Source organism: Falco cherrug, chromosome 10 (genome assembly GCF_023634085.1).
Source record: "Falco cherrug isolate bFalChe1 chromosome 10, bFalChe1.pri, whole genome shotgun sequence".
NCBI classification, from domain to species: Eukaryota; Metazoa; Chordata; class Aves; order Falconiformes; family Falconidae; genus Falco; species Falco cherrug.
Genome location: NC_073706.1, coordinates 23,447,939 through 23,464,523, shown reverse-complemented (window position 1 = coordinate 23,464,523; position 16,585 = coordinate 23,447,939). Strand labels below are relative to the sequence as shown.

General features: G+C 37.9%; 1 protein-coding gene across 2 annotated transcripts in view; it reads right to left on the bottom strand.

The window, feature by feature from the left end:
• Positions 1-16,585, bottom strand: part of LUZP2 (leucine zipper protein 2) — a 309,932-nt gene that overhangs the window by 38,517 nt on the left and 254,830 nt on the right. For both annotated transcript variants that reach the window (XM_027798713.2, XM_027798712.2), the window contains exons 9-10: positions 4,653-4,727; positions 421-585 (exon numbers count right to left, since the gene is read on the bottom strand). In XM_027798713.2, the coding sequence (XP_027654514.1) occupies positions 421-585; positions 4,653-4,727 (240 nt within the window). The remainder of the gene's footprint in view (positions 1-420; positions 586-4,652; positions 4,728-16,585) is intronic.

The following is a 16,585-nucleotide window of genomic DNA, read 5'->3' as shown; positions in this document are numbered from 1 at the left end:
GTGTCCCAGATTGTTTTATGTTTTTATATCAGTCTTTTTCACTAAAAAATCCATGATAAGTAAAAACTGTCTTACCGTTTAGTGCTATATTACCACAAATGCACTATCAGTGCCTGACAGGTAAAATGATCCTACGAATTAGCATCCTCACTTATTTTAGATGCAAATCCAACTTCCTTGTAGATTTGTTATGCAGACATGGTCCATTTAGCAAGCGATGGAATTCTGTTCCTCAGCACAAAAAATAGCTGCTCCCCACCTTTAGCAAAAGTTTATTGACATCAGAAACAGTCTTAAAATATCCTCAAAATTCATCCTAATCTTTCAATGAATTTAAAATCCTCCTTAGTTCCAGTTTGATGCTCTTACAGGACAAACCTTCAAAGATGTTTTAAAAAAACACCCCGAGAGAAACCATACCTTGGTGCTTGTCACTTGGAATGGAACTTTTGAGCCCTTTGTAACTGGGGATGTCAGCTTCTCAGCTGGCTTTGAAGGGATTAGATTCATAGCAGGAGGCTGATTGTGCAGAACAGAAGACAGGCAAAGCTGCACGGTCTCCTTCAGAGCTTTCAACTGTGACTCCTGGGGAAAATAAGAAATCATCAGTTCTCTGAGATGTGTTATTATGAACAGAATTGCTTGCTTTCTCTCTCTGCATTAAACCAAACATCTTTGAGCAGCTGCTGCTTTTTCGTATTAACAGAAGAAATTAAGGCTGTTTTAAGCAGATTTTTTAATACAATCAGGTTACTGTGCATTACACACCAAAATGCCTAAAACGTCATGGCACTCTTCCCTTTCCTCCATGCAGTTTTAACCACACTGATTATGGCAAATGATTATTGATTATGGTCTTATCTGAAAAGAAACAAAAATACAAGCTACCAAATATCATGCACTGTCTCAGACTTTTGCATGTAATAGTTATAGAGAAGTAAATGTTCACAAGTGTTGCAAAAGATGCAGACTTTGCATGGAATTCTGTTTATAATGTTCAGAATGATTGGTATTTTTCCACAAGTTAAGAAGATTGAATCTAATCCAACAAAGATTACTTCCTTCATGAGCGTATTATGCCGCCACAGTGTATAGTAAACAACCCATAGTTTTTTTCATCTAAGAATATGATTATCCAGATCCATTACTGTCCATCAAGCCAAACTAAAACTTCTAAGTGGTGGAGTGCTTGCAAGTCATGTTAGAAAACTGCTATTTCACTTGCAAAAATACAGATAGATGTATTAAAGAAAATAGCAGTCTGTCATTGAAATAAGCTCAGATGATAAGAACAGAGAGATAACTATGGCACTGAGGAAATCTCATTTTAAGCCTTTGCTCCATCACAGCAAGAGACTTAAAGTCGAAATGTTAGATATTGAGGTAGCTTCCTTAAACTAATTTCAGGGTGAATTAGGCAGCATTAGGCCTTTAAAAAATAATCTTGCTCTTACTCTTAATATAAAGAATGCACCTATAAATACGGGCTACATCAGCACATTTCAACCTTCAAAGATTTTTTTGAAGATAGATAAATAAAGGAATACCATAGCACAAGTTGATGGAAAATATATGTAGAAGTAACATTACACACTATATACTACGTATGTGAAATATTACATATACAATATAAAAACACTTCACAGTTATACAGACCCTAAGCAATGGCATTCGGCATGCACCACTTTAGTTTATTAACTAAACAAGTATTTTTTAGAACCTGACAAATATTCCATGTTTAACGTCAGATAAACTTTCCCTGAACTGGAACCAGGTAATGTATCTCCTAACTGGGAAAATCTGAGCATTTCTTTAAAAATAAAAAGCCTAAAAGAGTTAGTAGGATACATTTCAATGGCAGGATCAGACAACCATAAAAAAAACTATTAATGTATAGCGCAATAAGGGAAATCAAATAAATAGGTGATGTAATACAGTTTTGTTTGTTTGCAAACAGACAAAATTGAATGTTTTTCCCTTAAGATGTGTGCAGTGAGGAGGAGTGCTAGATTATCATCAAAGGGGACAGCACTTTGTAGGAATTACTTATTAAAATGTATGAACCTTGAGCCAGACTGATACGTCTCTGACCCAACGGCAGCGTAAAAGGGAAAGGATTACTTTATCCATCTGACTCTGAGATCTTTTAATTTCTAACGGACAACAGAAGATCTTAGCATACGTCTTTTCATGTACTATGTGTTCCTCCTACCTTTTCAACAAGTGACTGCACAAAGAACATTAATCATCATTTGACATAGTCAAAATAGACTCAGACACTAAACTGGCAGAGGTAGCAGACTGTCTAATTTTGCTTGAAGATACGGACTGAGCCATTGTAACGCTATAAGACCCTAGTGCTTCCTGCACATCGCACTCATGTGAAACCACACTCCTCCTGTCCAGAAACCCCTCTGCATAATTTCTCATCCTTTCTTCTCTCACCCCTGCTAGGCAGCGCTTGTTCTGCCTTGGCTATGGCCAGCCATTTTGCCATTCCAAAGGTAAAAGCTGAATATGTTATTGTGCTTTCATCCTGTGGGTAGCAAAATTCAATGTTGACTTTGCTGGTAGGAGACGTATAAATCAGCAGCACAAGAGCACAACATAAAGGAACACTATTGGAACTAGGGTTGTCATTTGATAAAGCTCTCAATCAGCTTGCATAGATGTGATCGTGGTCAAAATAGGCTGCTTGCTGGTCAAAACACTGCCAACATATGATGCATGTCCTCCCATTTCCCAGATTTGTTAATACCCTCACCATGTGGTTGCATTCAATATAGAATAATTTGGGTTGTGGCAATGCAAAATTTGACAATCTTCCAAGGTTCCATCGTGGGAACTAGAAAAGTGCTATAGTGCAAATAAACTTATGAGAGACGTTAAGTCCACTGTCAGCACAAACTGATATTTAATAGAAAAGTCTGATACCCTTTCAAAAGAAAAATATGAATTAATGCCTATTTATAAGCACAGTTTGAGATTCGATCATTCGATTACTCATTTCAAATACAGCTCATGTTCCAAAAACGCACATGGCTTCACATTGCTTCCATTCCTTTATCTGAAACTACGTGTGCAAACATTGTCAAAACAGTCAAGGCCAAGTCTTCACTGAAGACATGGATGGACCATTGGATGTCTCTAACTCTTTTCAGTTCATAGCTCATACAGAAAAGCTCTTAGCCAGCAGGAAAAGGTACCTACAGCTTGAATGGTCTTATTACTCTGTAGTTAGAACTAGTCAAACACAGGCATTCTTAGTCTCATAAAGCTGCCTCACAATTCTGACTAGTGTGAACTTTGTCTTTTTCCTTCACTTGCACTGCTTTTTCTACTCCCGCTTACCATTCCCACCGCACTTTCACAGCATGTAAGCAATGATGCCATCCATTGACTGTCTCAATGATGACTTGCCAGATGACGACACTGGGCTTCTGGTAAGCCTATAGAACCATAACTGAGCTCTAAATTCAAATTCTATAGTATATGATAGGAAAGAAACAGGGCTAGAGAAGTCAGTTGGGTGTCCTGCAGATCCCCTTTTAATTTGCAGACAGGGTTCCTTAATAGCATTCTCATTAAAAGTTCCTGTTGTCAAATGTTCTTTGCTTTCTCCTTCACAACTGTCTGCATTATAACAAATAACTGCATTTAGAAGCTATTTATGGCAAACAATGCTCTCTTGCCATTGCCACAGACAGCGTATTGGCACTAGTGAGAGACCACGTCTCTGAGTGTTATACAAGCAAAGAAGGAACATGCTTAATTTTTAAATTAATATCTGGAGCAGTTCAGTTCAGTGTACTAACAAGAAACGCGTGATGTATCACCAGATGCACACACAGGTTTGAATAATGTTACTGTGAGCACTGCTTCCATGGATGACATTTTGCAATGCTGGTTGCAAATCCTCACTCAAGAGGATGACTTCAGTGATTGCAATATTGAAGATTAAAGAAAAATGCTTTTATTGCATGAGGCATACTTTGTTGTGGGTTTTTTCCAAATGTCTAACAGAACCTGAAAATACTAGAAAACCAAACCAAGAAAGTAGGCTTTGATAACGTGTTGAAGTTTTTTATCCTTTCTGATAAATTGCTTCCCTATTGCATGATATTTTCTTCCCAGATGCCTTGAAGGAAGTTGCCCTGTTGCACAGCCAACGGGAGGGAACATGCCCTGTTGTGTCCCTTTCCTGGGATTCCCCATAGCCCCCCTGACATGAGTGAGCACCTCTGACCACAGAAGTTAGCTCTGTCACAGCAGTCCCACCCTAACAAGAGACTGACCCATTTCTATACTGCATCTTCCTTAGAACTATGACTAAACCTCAGATAAAAATCGTATCGGTTACAGGGACATTCTTGTTAGTGTGCTTCTGTTTGTAAAAAATTATAGCATTTGGCTTTCTATGGGATTTTGAGATGTTTCTAATTTGATTGCCCTCCTCTTAAATAATTTTGCAGTTGTACTTAACTTGATGCATCATAATTAGTTCCAGTGATTTCAGTAACATTACTCCCAGGTACATTCAATTAAGTATGCGTCTAAATCATTGCAAGACTTTCATTTGTTTTTGTCAAATTACACTGAAACACTCACAGCTGATAGAGATAAACATGCTTACATTATGTTACACGTCTTACTTTGTCAAGGGCTGCTTTTTCCAGTTCATCTTTTGCAACTGCTAGTTTTTGCTCCAGATCTGTTAGCTGTTGTGCCTGTGGGAATAAAGAAGAAAAAGCTGATGCTACAATGCATTTTCCCCCCATAATTTTTCATACATTGCCTGTGAGAGAGGAAAGGATATAAATTTTACAAGTAATATATATGAATTAGGTCAGAATTGCTTGCAATAAGACCCAGCCTCAAGGGATTTTTTTTTTTCCCCCCTGAGAAAAAGTGTATTTTTATGTGGGAATGGGGCTCAAATCTGTTCCATTTATGTGAATGGAAGTTTACTCTAATTTCAATGTTGGTAACAAAAGTAATTCCATACTATAAAGTATTTAGAATTATGCCATAATACCCTTCTGGAAAATTCAAAGCAGTCAAACAGTTTTTATTATTTTGTTTGGTTTTCTGACTTCTGTTTCTAATTTGAAACATACTTTTTTAGTTTTAGGCATTGCGATACTACCATTAACATAACTTGACATAAACAGAGAAATCAGAAAACACCCAAATGTTTATGCCTGTAGATGACTTATGAAATGCTAATATCTGCTGGTGTACAAGGGGTTAACTCAAGATTTGGTTCTCCATCTCTTCCCTGGAGATATGAAAGGAAGCTACAAAGCTATACAGTGAGAAAGCATTTTTGAGAGATTTGTGGTTGAAGTCAGGGTCAGGCAAGCAGCCTGCACCCTGTGCGGAAGGACTGCTGGCTTTTTATATGACACAACATTCTTTTCCTGCAGAGTCCTTCAGGGGGAGATCTGGCTTTTTATGATGTGTATACAATGTATTGACTGCAGGGGTTCAAAAGGTGCTTTTAAATGCTCCGTAAATAAGGACAATGATTTTCTCTCCCCTTCCATAGGAGCTAGATACACTCAAACAGGCTGCTCGCTTGACGGAAACACATTCTCTGCAGGAACTTTCCGTTTTAGGGAAGCAGGAGCTCCCAGATTGCTGCAGTTCTCAGCCCTGTCATTAACAGCACATTAGTATGCAACCGAAAGGAATAAGGTACAGGGTTTTTTTATTGGTGTATTTGAAAAAAAAACAAAAAACAAAAAACAAAAAAACACTCTAGTTGTTCTTCCTCTTTATGAAGGGAACCACGGAGAAAGGCACCGGACTAACCTGTTATCTTTTCTCTCTGAGATCCCGATTAGGTAACGCACATTTGGTGCATAGAGAATAACTGGATAAAGTTCTCATTTCTCAGTTAAAAAGCAACACGTTTTAACTTCGATGAAATATTTGCAAACACCTTTTCCCCCAACATCACCCCATGCTCACCAGGTTTCTGAAGTTCACCCCCAGCCAGATACGATTTCTTGCCAAACTTTTCAAGATCACATGCACGCTGCTGACTGTAGCGTAGCTTAACGTATAACTACACAACATAAATGCTGTTTAGCATAAACCTTACAAAATGTGTTTAGCTTGGTCTCTGCACTGGGGCAATGGCCTTGCTTCCAGCACACGCCATAGCTGATGTGTTTTAGCCTAGGCAAGTCCTCAGCAGATACCTCGAGTGACGTTTATTAATATTAGGCATAGGCTGTACTGGCTGATATAATGACAAAAGCCTGGCATTTTCAGTTCCCTGCTCATATAAAGAACCACTTAGTCACATTTTAAAACAGGATTAGGCATTTACCTGTGGATTTATCAGAGCAGCCGCAGTTTCGTTAGTCAAACCCATGTATGATTAGGAAATCTTGCTTTAAAGCACAAGTCAACCACTCGCTCAGATGCCAGGAAGTCTCTGGTGAATGCAATCCCAAATTTGAACTGCATCATATTTCTTAAAGCCGATACCAGTCACTAGCGCACACACACAGCACACATCAGACCACTGGTTTGGTTTTTTAGCCTGGCAACAGAGCGTCCAATACAGAAAGAATCCTTCCATTTCCCTAGATTTTGCAAAATTCACCTGGACTTATCACTGGCTTATTAGAGAAAAAAAACACCCTTACTAACACATCAGAATTTTTCTAAAGTCCAGTAACATTTGCATTTGTTGCTAAATACAGGACATAATATCACTCACAATAAAGGTGGTCCCAGTCAATTTTGAAAGACTGAACGTTAAGCTTGGCTCTATGTCATGCAGAGACAGTTCTCATTAGATGCTAGAGCTAGACCAAGTAATTTCTCACATTGTTAACATATTAATTATTGCTACTTATGAAACTCTTTTTACAATACAGTTATACAAATTCATACATTTTCAATTAACGAGACTTGAGATCAGAAAAACAGTATATAGAATTAAATAATTTGGATTGCCATTAAAAAGGACATGATACAAAATAATGGTAACATGATAAATGAGAGGCCAGGATGGCCTCTCTGATGGGTGCATTGCTAAAGGATTAGAACCCCACGGACGATGATGGATTGCTGCCTGGTGTGGGCCAGACAGCTAGGTAACTTCTCCCTTCGACACCATCTGCGTTACAGTTTACATCGGTGGAATACCAGAGCTAAAGTCATGAATTGCAGGGTGTCTGGGTTTCTCCAGCACATGGATTACATAGGCATCTGGAGATCTGGGAGCTGACAGAAAGCGGGTCAGGGTGGCTACAGGTGACGCCTGGCAGGGGAATGTCTGGTGCTAGAGAATATATTGTACTCAAAGAAACTGCAGCCATATCAAAAATCAAGTTGAAGGAAAAGTGTTGAATTTCTTCAATTGTTGCCTGTCATTATATATTAAAAAAATAATATATTGAAATAACAGTGCTGACATCAAGGAAAACCTTTTCAGTTTATGGTGAAAAAGTATTCTTCCAAAGGACAGGCTCATAGTATTAATAAAGTCTTTCTGACTGCGTCATTTGCCAAGCCCTATTCTGGGGGTTTTTTTGTAATATTGTCATATTTCAACGAACTAACTTTTTCTGTAACCTTCACATACATTTATTTTATTTCACAGGTTACTGAGCCAATAGACCAGTCATATCAACCCCACTGACATCAAGTGAGAAAAAAATTCTGGCATTAAAACTGCATTTTTAATGAACCACTTCCTTCAAAGTACTGCTTCTGTTTGTTGCATAGTTTTATGCAACCTTTCACTGTTCTTTCCTGGGACAAACATACCCATGCAAAAATATTTAATAATTGGATTATGTATCATTGATAGCGATGTGGTACTTTACAAATAAGCTCCAAGTACAGCTCCTTTTAGTGTTCTTGTTGGTATTTTACCCTGAAAAGGTAGATTTGAACTTTCTTCTGGTCTGAAACATGGCTAGTCCATAGGCTTTTCTGCAGATGATGACTCCTCCAAGTTTACTCACTTCTCAGGAGTCAGGCAAACCCCAAAGCTTTTCACCCATGAGGTGAGTTACTAGGCTTTTCCTGAAGGCACAGGTCAGCCAGACCAGGCTGCGACACTATTTCTCTGTACAATTCAACAAACCAAATAGCACAAGGTCTCATTGGGAAAAAAAAAAACCCAACCAAAAAAATCTTATTTCCTTCTGAGAAGTGCCAGAAATGGGACCCCTTAGTACGATCAAATGGTGAGCATGCTGCAAGGGTCAGAGGGAGGACAGAGAGAGTGCTGCCCACCTTTACACCTCAGTCTTATTTGATCCATGATCTATTCAACGTTAATAGTGGGATATGAATTTCACCCCCAGAATAATTAAGGGTTATGGTTCAGGTCTGGTGGGTGATGCAGCTGCACAGCTAGTATAAACGCTGCATGCTTGTTAGCACAGCCAAAAAATGTTTGTTAAAAGGCTTTTTAGCATTTATTTCCCAGAAACTTCACAGAGCATGTTGATGTGGAATATAAAGCTTATAGGGAGGGCTTTTGCTGTTGGTAGTGATTTTTTTGTGTTTGGATTAGGGTTTTTTGGGGTTTTACTTTTTAAAAATTTGTCATTGCTTAAAATACTTTGGAAAAAAAATATTCCATTCCTTTTCTTTTCATTATACAAAATTTCAAAGGTGTTTTCGGTGTTTTTCTTTTTTTCCCCCAGAAACTGTTTTGGCTTTACATTAGAAGGATGACTCACGTGTGTAGAGATGAATGTAGTCATGACCGGGTTTTCTTCACTTGAAGGCATGATGACTTAGAATTTAACTTGGTTATTACAAAACATTTAAGGACGTATTCTACTTCATAGCAAGGACTGCTATTCATCGAGGACAAAATTATCACACATTCTGCTTAGTTAGAAAACATGATTGACTAAGTGGTGTTTAATCACATGTTAAATAGATTGGATATTCTGAAGCCCATTTTTCCCTGCATAGGTCTTAAATAAATAGTTAAGGAAAAAAGACAAAATGTTTACTGTACAACTGTTTATTTTATAATTGATTATATTTTCTAACTAGGACAAATTTTTAAATTGGAAACTGCTTAAGCAGAAACTTGAATAAATTATCTGGTAAACACAATTCTACTGTGCTTATTCTGTAAGCATTATTTGTATCTCAGGAAAACAGAGACTCGAGCTTCTAAATTGTGCTGTTTACTATAGCACAAGGTGTTAAATGTAACCGAGAATAACACTTTTTGGCAGCTATTCCATTTACTCAGATATGCAGCAAAAACCAGACATTCAGCAACAACTGAATTATATTTCGAACACTTAAAACAAGAAGTCAGTTAAAAACATAATTTCTGCAAAGTCTTACAGCTTGTACATTTTCTTAATGCTTATTACTACCACAATAATTCTCTCTCTCATTTGTCACTGATCTGGATGTACATTAGAAAAGGAAAAAAGACCTTTGAAGCTTTTTTCTTAGCTGAAATTTCACTATTCCTTCCCCAGCCCTCATGCTTTTCCTTCACATGAAACTCATTACAATGAAAGCAAATCAGCAGTTTGCTAGGATTTTAGTGTAGTCGTCAAGCTCTAACTAAAGGAAAATAGCTGTTTCTCTGCAGAAACAGGATGTGCCCAAAGAGAAAAGCCACTTCATTCACCGCTGTGCCTGGTGTGCCTTTGCACCTCCTGGAGAGAATTTTCCTCTGTTCAGATCAGGCCAGAGTACCTTAGGTTTTAGCACAAGTTGTTATTTCCAATGGATAACCCATCCACATGATTACAACAACCGGCTGCTCTTTCTTTTCTAAGTCAGTCTTCTCTAAAACCCTGTATTGTTTGTTTTAGCAGTAAGGGAACACACACTGAGGGGGAGAGCATTTTCCAGTTCACGTTACGCATACCAGAATGCTCCACACCTCTATCAGTAGTATGCTGGAAACATTTGCCTCCTCTTTTCTTGAGAGAGGATTAGTTCGCATGTTGCTCAAAGCTTCATTTTTTTCGTGTTGGGGCCTCCTTCTAAAACTTGACCATTCCAGTGAAGAGTATAATTCAGCCAGGAGGATACAAAACAAAGAAAACAAAACTAGTATTTCTGGCAATATCACTTAACTTAAAAGTGTTTGTCAAGAGATAACTTCTTTAAACTTTCTATTTTGAAAACGTTACCTCATATTCAGCTGATGAATAAAGTAAAATCTAGAACATCCAACACATGCAGTATTCATTAACACCAGCATATTTGTTATTGCCCCAAAATCAGCCAACAACAAGCAATACAGAAATTTCAAAACCCTCCCAAAATGCAGATTAAATGTATTGCATATATTTTGAGAACTTCATGTTGCCTAGATGGCTCTGAATGTGCTGACAGCAGTATCCCAGAAAACAGGATCAGGCAAAGGGGAGACTAAGTGATGCAGAACTATCCTCTCAAATCACTGTTATTTCTATCTGACTTGGAACAAAGGCCATGGTATTCAAAATTGCCTCTGCTAGGAAGCGCACCCAATTTGGGACATACATGTCAGTGTTAAATAGATTGGATATTATGAAGTCTATTTTTTCCTGCATAGGCCTTAAATAAATGGTTAAGATTGCCTGGAGCTGGGTGATCTCCCAAATCACTCCAGAACATGGTTCATCAAGGAGCTCCAGGGCCAGGAGGGTGGCTGGATTTCAGCATGTGCCAAGTGCCACCAAGGACCTGCTGCCCAGGGCACCACCTGGGCTGTTCCTCCAGCCTCTCCAGTTCCAAGAAAAGCCAATGCACATGGGCACTGCAGCTGCTGCCTGCACTTCATTTTCAGAGTTTGTCACGTTTGCGCCTGACCATTCCCTCCCTTAGTGCAGGAGGCTGACAGGATGTCTTGTCCTGCTATCCTCAGCACAAGATGTCTTCAATTCTAATCTTTCAGAAAAAGATATTTTTCTTGGCAATTTCTACAACACACCTCCCCCTGCAGAAGCTTAAATGCTGAAGAAAAATGTTTGTGCCAAAACAGTTGCTCTTCAAGTGTACTTCTGGCATCAGCATTACTCATACAACACCTTGCCCTGTTTTGACATGTAGCACTTGTGGATCTAGGTCCATACTTTCATACAAAACATCCCCACTTTTTCCTGCTACATATTTATACAAGGTAAGGCTTTGACTCATCTTTCAGCTTTTTGTATGTCTTTCCCTCAGCTTTCTCTGATCGTTGGGCAATTGGGAATTTTTCAATGCTTCACATGACAAAGTTTTTAAATTTTCCAACCCCACTGGGCATGCTCAAAACCATTATTATAATTAAACCATTGTGAAGATGCCAAAGTTGCAACTGATTTCAATTGGATATCGATAGTAAACATCTCCTCATTTCAGCAGGAGCCACACCAGGTCTGTAAGTCGATTGAATAGCTGTATGCTGCCAGGTAAGCGTGCAGCTGCTGCTGCTAGGTTTAAGTAAACTTGTCTCATGCTGGTTATTGACTAGCCTTATCTCAGACAGCACCTCAGAGTAGCTATTTAAAACTGCATTATCATCTAATGCAAGTCTCTAATCTCAAAGCCACATCCGCAGGGCCACATGGAAACTTTTGAAATTGTATTTTTCTTTTCATTAAAAAAGTTACAAAATCTTTCATGCTCAAAACTGTGTGGCAAAAAATATACTGGCAATAAACTAAAGAACTGGAATTACTAAGTACTGAAAATATATTCACATTTTGCAAACCTGTGATTTCCAAAAGTGCACAAACATATGAAGAAAATAGAATTGTACATTTATTTCAATAAGAATATCAATGAATTATGTTAATACATAATCCAGTGGCCTTACTGGAAAACAGATATGATGACATTCCTCTACCTTCTTGTCCATCACTAATCTGTCTATATTAAAAAAATTCCCATGTCTGCAAATAGCCTGCAAGTATTTTTCAGCAGCCAATTCCGTCTAGATCTTCAGGCATCTCTTGTGTTGCTAACATAATGTGCTAACATTAACACATTACAAATAATTATAACATAGCAACAACATATAAAATGCTAGAATACGGTATTTGAAATGAAAATATGCACCAGCAAAAAGATGCCGTGGTAAACAGCGACATCTGCTTCCTAAGCAAAACACACATAACCTAGATAAGATTTTCTAGAACCCTTTTTGTCAAGGTTGTAAAAATATATTATACCACCACTCAGGGGAAAAAAACCCCAAAAGTTACCTACTACAAAAGAAATCAAATTAAAAAAAATAAAAACTTGTGCTTCAGGAAAACAAGAAGTACTCAGCATAAAGAGATAAAGACCATACAGCAGAAGATGAGGAAATGGTCCCTATTCTATATTATCTCAACAAGATAGCTATCTGGAAAGTACTCGTACCATCTTTTACCACCCAAACATCAACTACAGTTATTTATGCAACAGCTCATATATATTTTGGAAAAATCAACAAGGCAAATTTCAATTTCCTGTCTGTCCTGGGGGTCTCAGCTACTACTGAGGAAAACAACTCAATAATACCATCTTAAAGCATTTTTCTACATCCAATAAGTAGCCAGATCTAGTCACAAATAATTGATAAGCTGAAAACCAAAATCATGCACCCAGTGGGCAACATCCAACTACAGATATAAAAGTGTACAAACTTATTATCTTGACTGGGGTGGAGGGGGGGATAATGCCAAAGTGAATAATCCAGAAATGCATTATAAAAACAAGCATCCTAAGATTCTCATGTGGAATTAAAAAAAATCTACTATTTTCTAAGACTGAACTGAAACGTGTAGCAAGATCCCTATAGGGATCCTAAACCGTGAAGACTAAGTCCAACACTCATTATACTACAAAGCAGAAATACCTCAAGAAAGATCCCACAATCAAAGGAAACATCAGTTCTTACTCATGACATATTAACCCATAAAATCCTGCACAGCCAACACCCTCAGTCATCCACCTCAGGGTGCAACCTGCCAGATTCATCAGGAAAAAAAGAAAAGAAAAGAAAAGAAAAAAACCCACAAACAACGTGGCACAAAATTCATATTGAATCCTATTATTCTCAAAACAGCAAAAACTGAGTTCTGTAAAATTATTACATTCTTGAGATCCACAGATAAATAGCATGCTTTTCATATAACAACTTCAAACATCAATAAAATCTACATTATACTTCCATTCCCTCAGCCAGCAATGCAACTGCATTGAGGAATATACTTACAATTTTCTTCCTGCCAGCCTGACGACTTTCAACAGACAAAGATACTCCTTGAAGAAAACACACCTATTTTCAAGCAACTTCAAAATAATAGCTGTATATTATCCCATTGCAACATGAAAAATCAGCTCTCCCCAACAGTGTGCTCCTGGCTGTCATGTGTCACCAGATGCTGCAACTTCCGAGAAAGAGTAGTAATTAGAGATTAAGCTATTAAACATATAACTTTACTGATTTTGTATTGAAAACACTGTGAAAAAAAAATAAAAATTGCATCAATCTTCCTATCTGGCTTTGCACAAACGAATGTACACAAATGGAATCCGTGCATGAAGTGAGAACGACTCCATAAGTTCTGGTCTTGCAGACAACCTGATCTGCATGTATAACTATCAAATCACTGAATCTGCTACTCACAAATGTTTAGGAATATTAGCACAAAGATGATAGCTCCAGATCTAATAGATGAAGAAAAGCATTTTGCAATACTTGCAGCCATGATGCTGTCTCCTTCAAGAGACCTTTGATAGAAATAATTATTCAAAATAATACAACTGAGGTCATCTCAAGGTCTGGGGCAAATTCCATAATGCTTTTCATAAAATCATAGAATATTGAGTTGGTAGGGACTCAAGGATCATCTGGTCCAACGTTTCTTGGCAAAAGCACAGTCGAGACAAGATGGCCCAGCACCTGTCCAGCTGAATCTAAAGTGTCCAATGTTGGGGAGTCTGCCACTTCCCTGGGTAGATCGTTCCACTGGCTGATTGTTCTCATTGTGAAATACTGTCCTCTTGTGACCAGCTGAAATCTCCCCAGGAGGGACTTGTACCTATTACCCTTCATCTTGTCCATGTGACTCCTTGTAAAGGAGTCTTCAGCCTCTTTGTAGCCACTTTTTAAATAGCAGAACATGGTGATAAGGTCTCCCCTAAGCTTTCTTTTTTCAAGGCTGAACAAACCGAGGTCTCTCAGCCTTTCCTCAGATGGCAGGCTTCCCAAACTTTGATCATCTTTGTGGCCCTTCTCTGGACCCTCTCCAGCCTGTCCACATCTTTTTTGTACAGCAGGTGAAGCCCTTGCCATGAAACCCAGTGTCCTCTTGGCTTTCATTGCCACAGCAGCACACAACTCATATTGAGCTTGCTGAACGCCAGGACCCCCAGGTCCCTTTCCACAGAGCTGCTCCCCAGCCTGGTAGGTCCCAGCCTGTGCTGCACTCCAGCATTATGTTTTCCTGGGTGCAAGATCTTATATTTGTCTTTTCTGAACTTCATAAGCTTCTTGTTAGCTCACTCTTCCCACCTATCCACACCTTCCCACGGGGTGGCTCTCCCTTTTGAAGTGTCCACTTCCCCACTCAGTTTGGTGTCATTGGCAAACTTCATCAGGATACACTTGATCTCATCATCCACATCACTTATGAAGATATTAAATGGTCGTGGGTTTGGGTGGGTTGATATGTGATTTATTTCTACCCGCAACTCCACATTTTTTCAGCCAAATGTAAACGTCATGGTACACAGTACTTCTTTCTGACAAATTGATTTAGGCAAAAGATCATTCTTCTCTCTAATACAATTCTGTCCAATTACAGACTGATAAGAGTTTTAATTTGATTGTTTTCTGTTAGCCATGGTTGTGCATGATAACTTATTCTTTAAGCTCTAAGATCTAAGTTCCTCACAGACTCAGAAGTGTGGATGAAGAACCTGAAGACTGGAGAATATGTGATACCCATCTTCAGAAAGAGTGAAATTGAAGAGGTCATGAATTATAGATCCATTAGTACAACGTACATTTTTGGACAAGTACTGAAAAAAGAAATCAGACTACCTCTCCAGGGGACAGAGTTTTATTTGGTATATATATAATTCATGAACTCAACAGTGAACTAAACATCTACTTCTTAAATATTCTGGAGACATAAAACCAGAACACCGTGTGTCATAGAAGATGGGATACATCTAAATTTATCCTGACAAACTGGAAAAAAATAGGATGACATTCACCAAAGACAAGTATAAGATGCTAAATACAGATAGGAATAATCAATAAAACAAATATAGAATATAGAACAGAAGGGATGAATGACTCAAGGTGATATCACCACTGAATATGTCGTGTTTTTTGTAGAAAAAGCAGAGAACACTGTGGGTATATCCTGTAAAAAACCTTTTGCTCTGCTCGGCATGACTGAAATGTCCAGCTGGACTTCAGTGTCCATTTTAGAGCATGGCAAATGGACACAGAAAAGAAAGAAAAAAAAGTTCAAATATTACTAATATGAAGCATTACTGGTGTGCAAACATGTACTGAGGAGCAAGACCGGAAAATATTCTACATATGTTAATGTAAAAAAGAACACCGAGAGACACAGGATAATAATCTCAAAATACTACTTTAAAGGAAGGGTTTTAAAAACAAAAAACTACTCTCCCACTCTATGGGAGGTAGCATAGGCTTCTAATAGGCTTCAATTTCAGTAAGGAAGATTAAAGACAGATAATTTTTTTTTCTATTACTAGACCTAATAGATTAGAAGAGACCAAAGCATCAGAAATACATAGTTTGAACTGCTGTGGTTTTTAAAAAAAAAAAAACAACAACAAACAAATAAAAAAAACAACATAAAAACTAAACCCAAAAAAGAAAACAAAAAACCCCACAACAATTTGATAAGGACTGTGAAAGAATAGCACACATATAATTGAACCTTCTTTGGATTCAGAGAACATGGAATATCCACAGCTTCCTAAGAAGATCGCTTTTGTCAGAACTGATTCAGTGCTGATGGGATTGCCACACACATATAAGAACTTTTGATCTCAGTAAATGCAAAGTAACCTTTCTTATTTAGATATTTAAAAGGAAAAGTCCATAAGAATATTTTCAGACTTTTCATTTCATCACCTGTCAGAGTCTGCTTGTATGGTGGGCACTTCTCATTTCATCTTCATCCTTTGTGAAAAAAGCAAAGGCTTTTAGAAAAAAATAAACTCAAGCCAGAGAAAAACAGTCGGGTTTTTTCCTAATAAAATCATCAAATAATAATATACAAGTCACAATAAACCAGTAAGATCAAATTTATCAAACAGAAAACATCATAAAAGTAATAAAAATATAGCTAAAGAGGTCCAGTTGGCTAATTTCTACTCATTTGTCATTTCCGATAAAGTCAAAGGAAACTTTTCAGAGAACATTTCCTTATCTAAAGTCTTTGATAGTTATTCTTTCAAAACAATATGCTTAAAAGTGCTATACGTTAAATCCGTACTAATCTGCAAGTTTCCTCTTCCAGACTATTCAGTTGCTATGCAACGTGCTGAAATCAGCCTGTAGTTCACAGAACTTCTTATCCCTAATAAAGTGACTGGTTTAAGATCTCTGGGGGGAAAA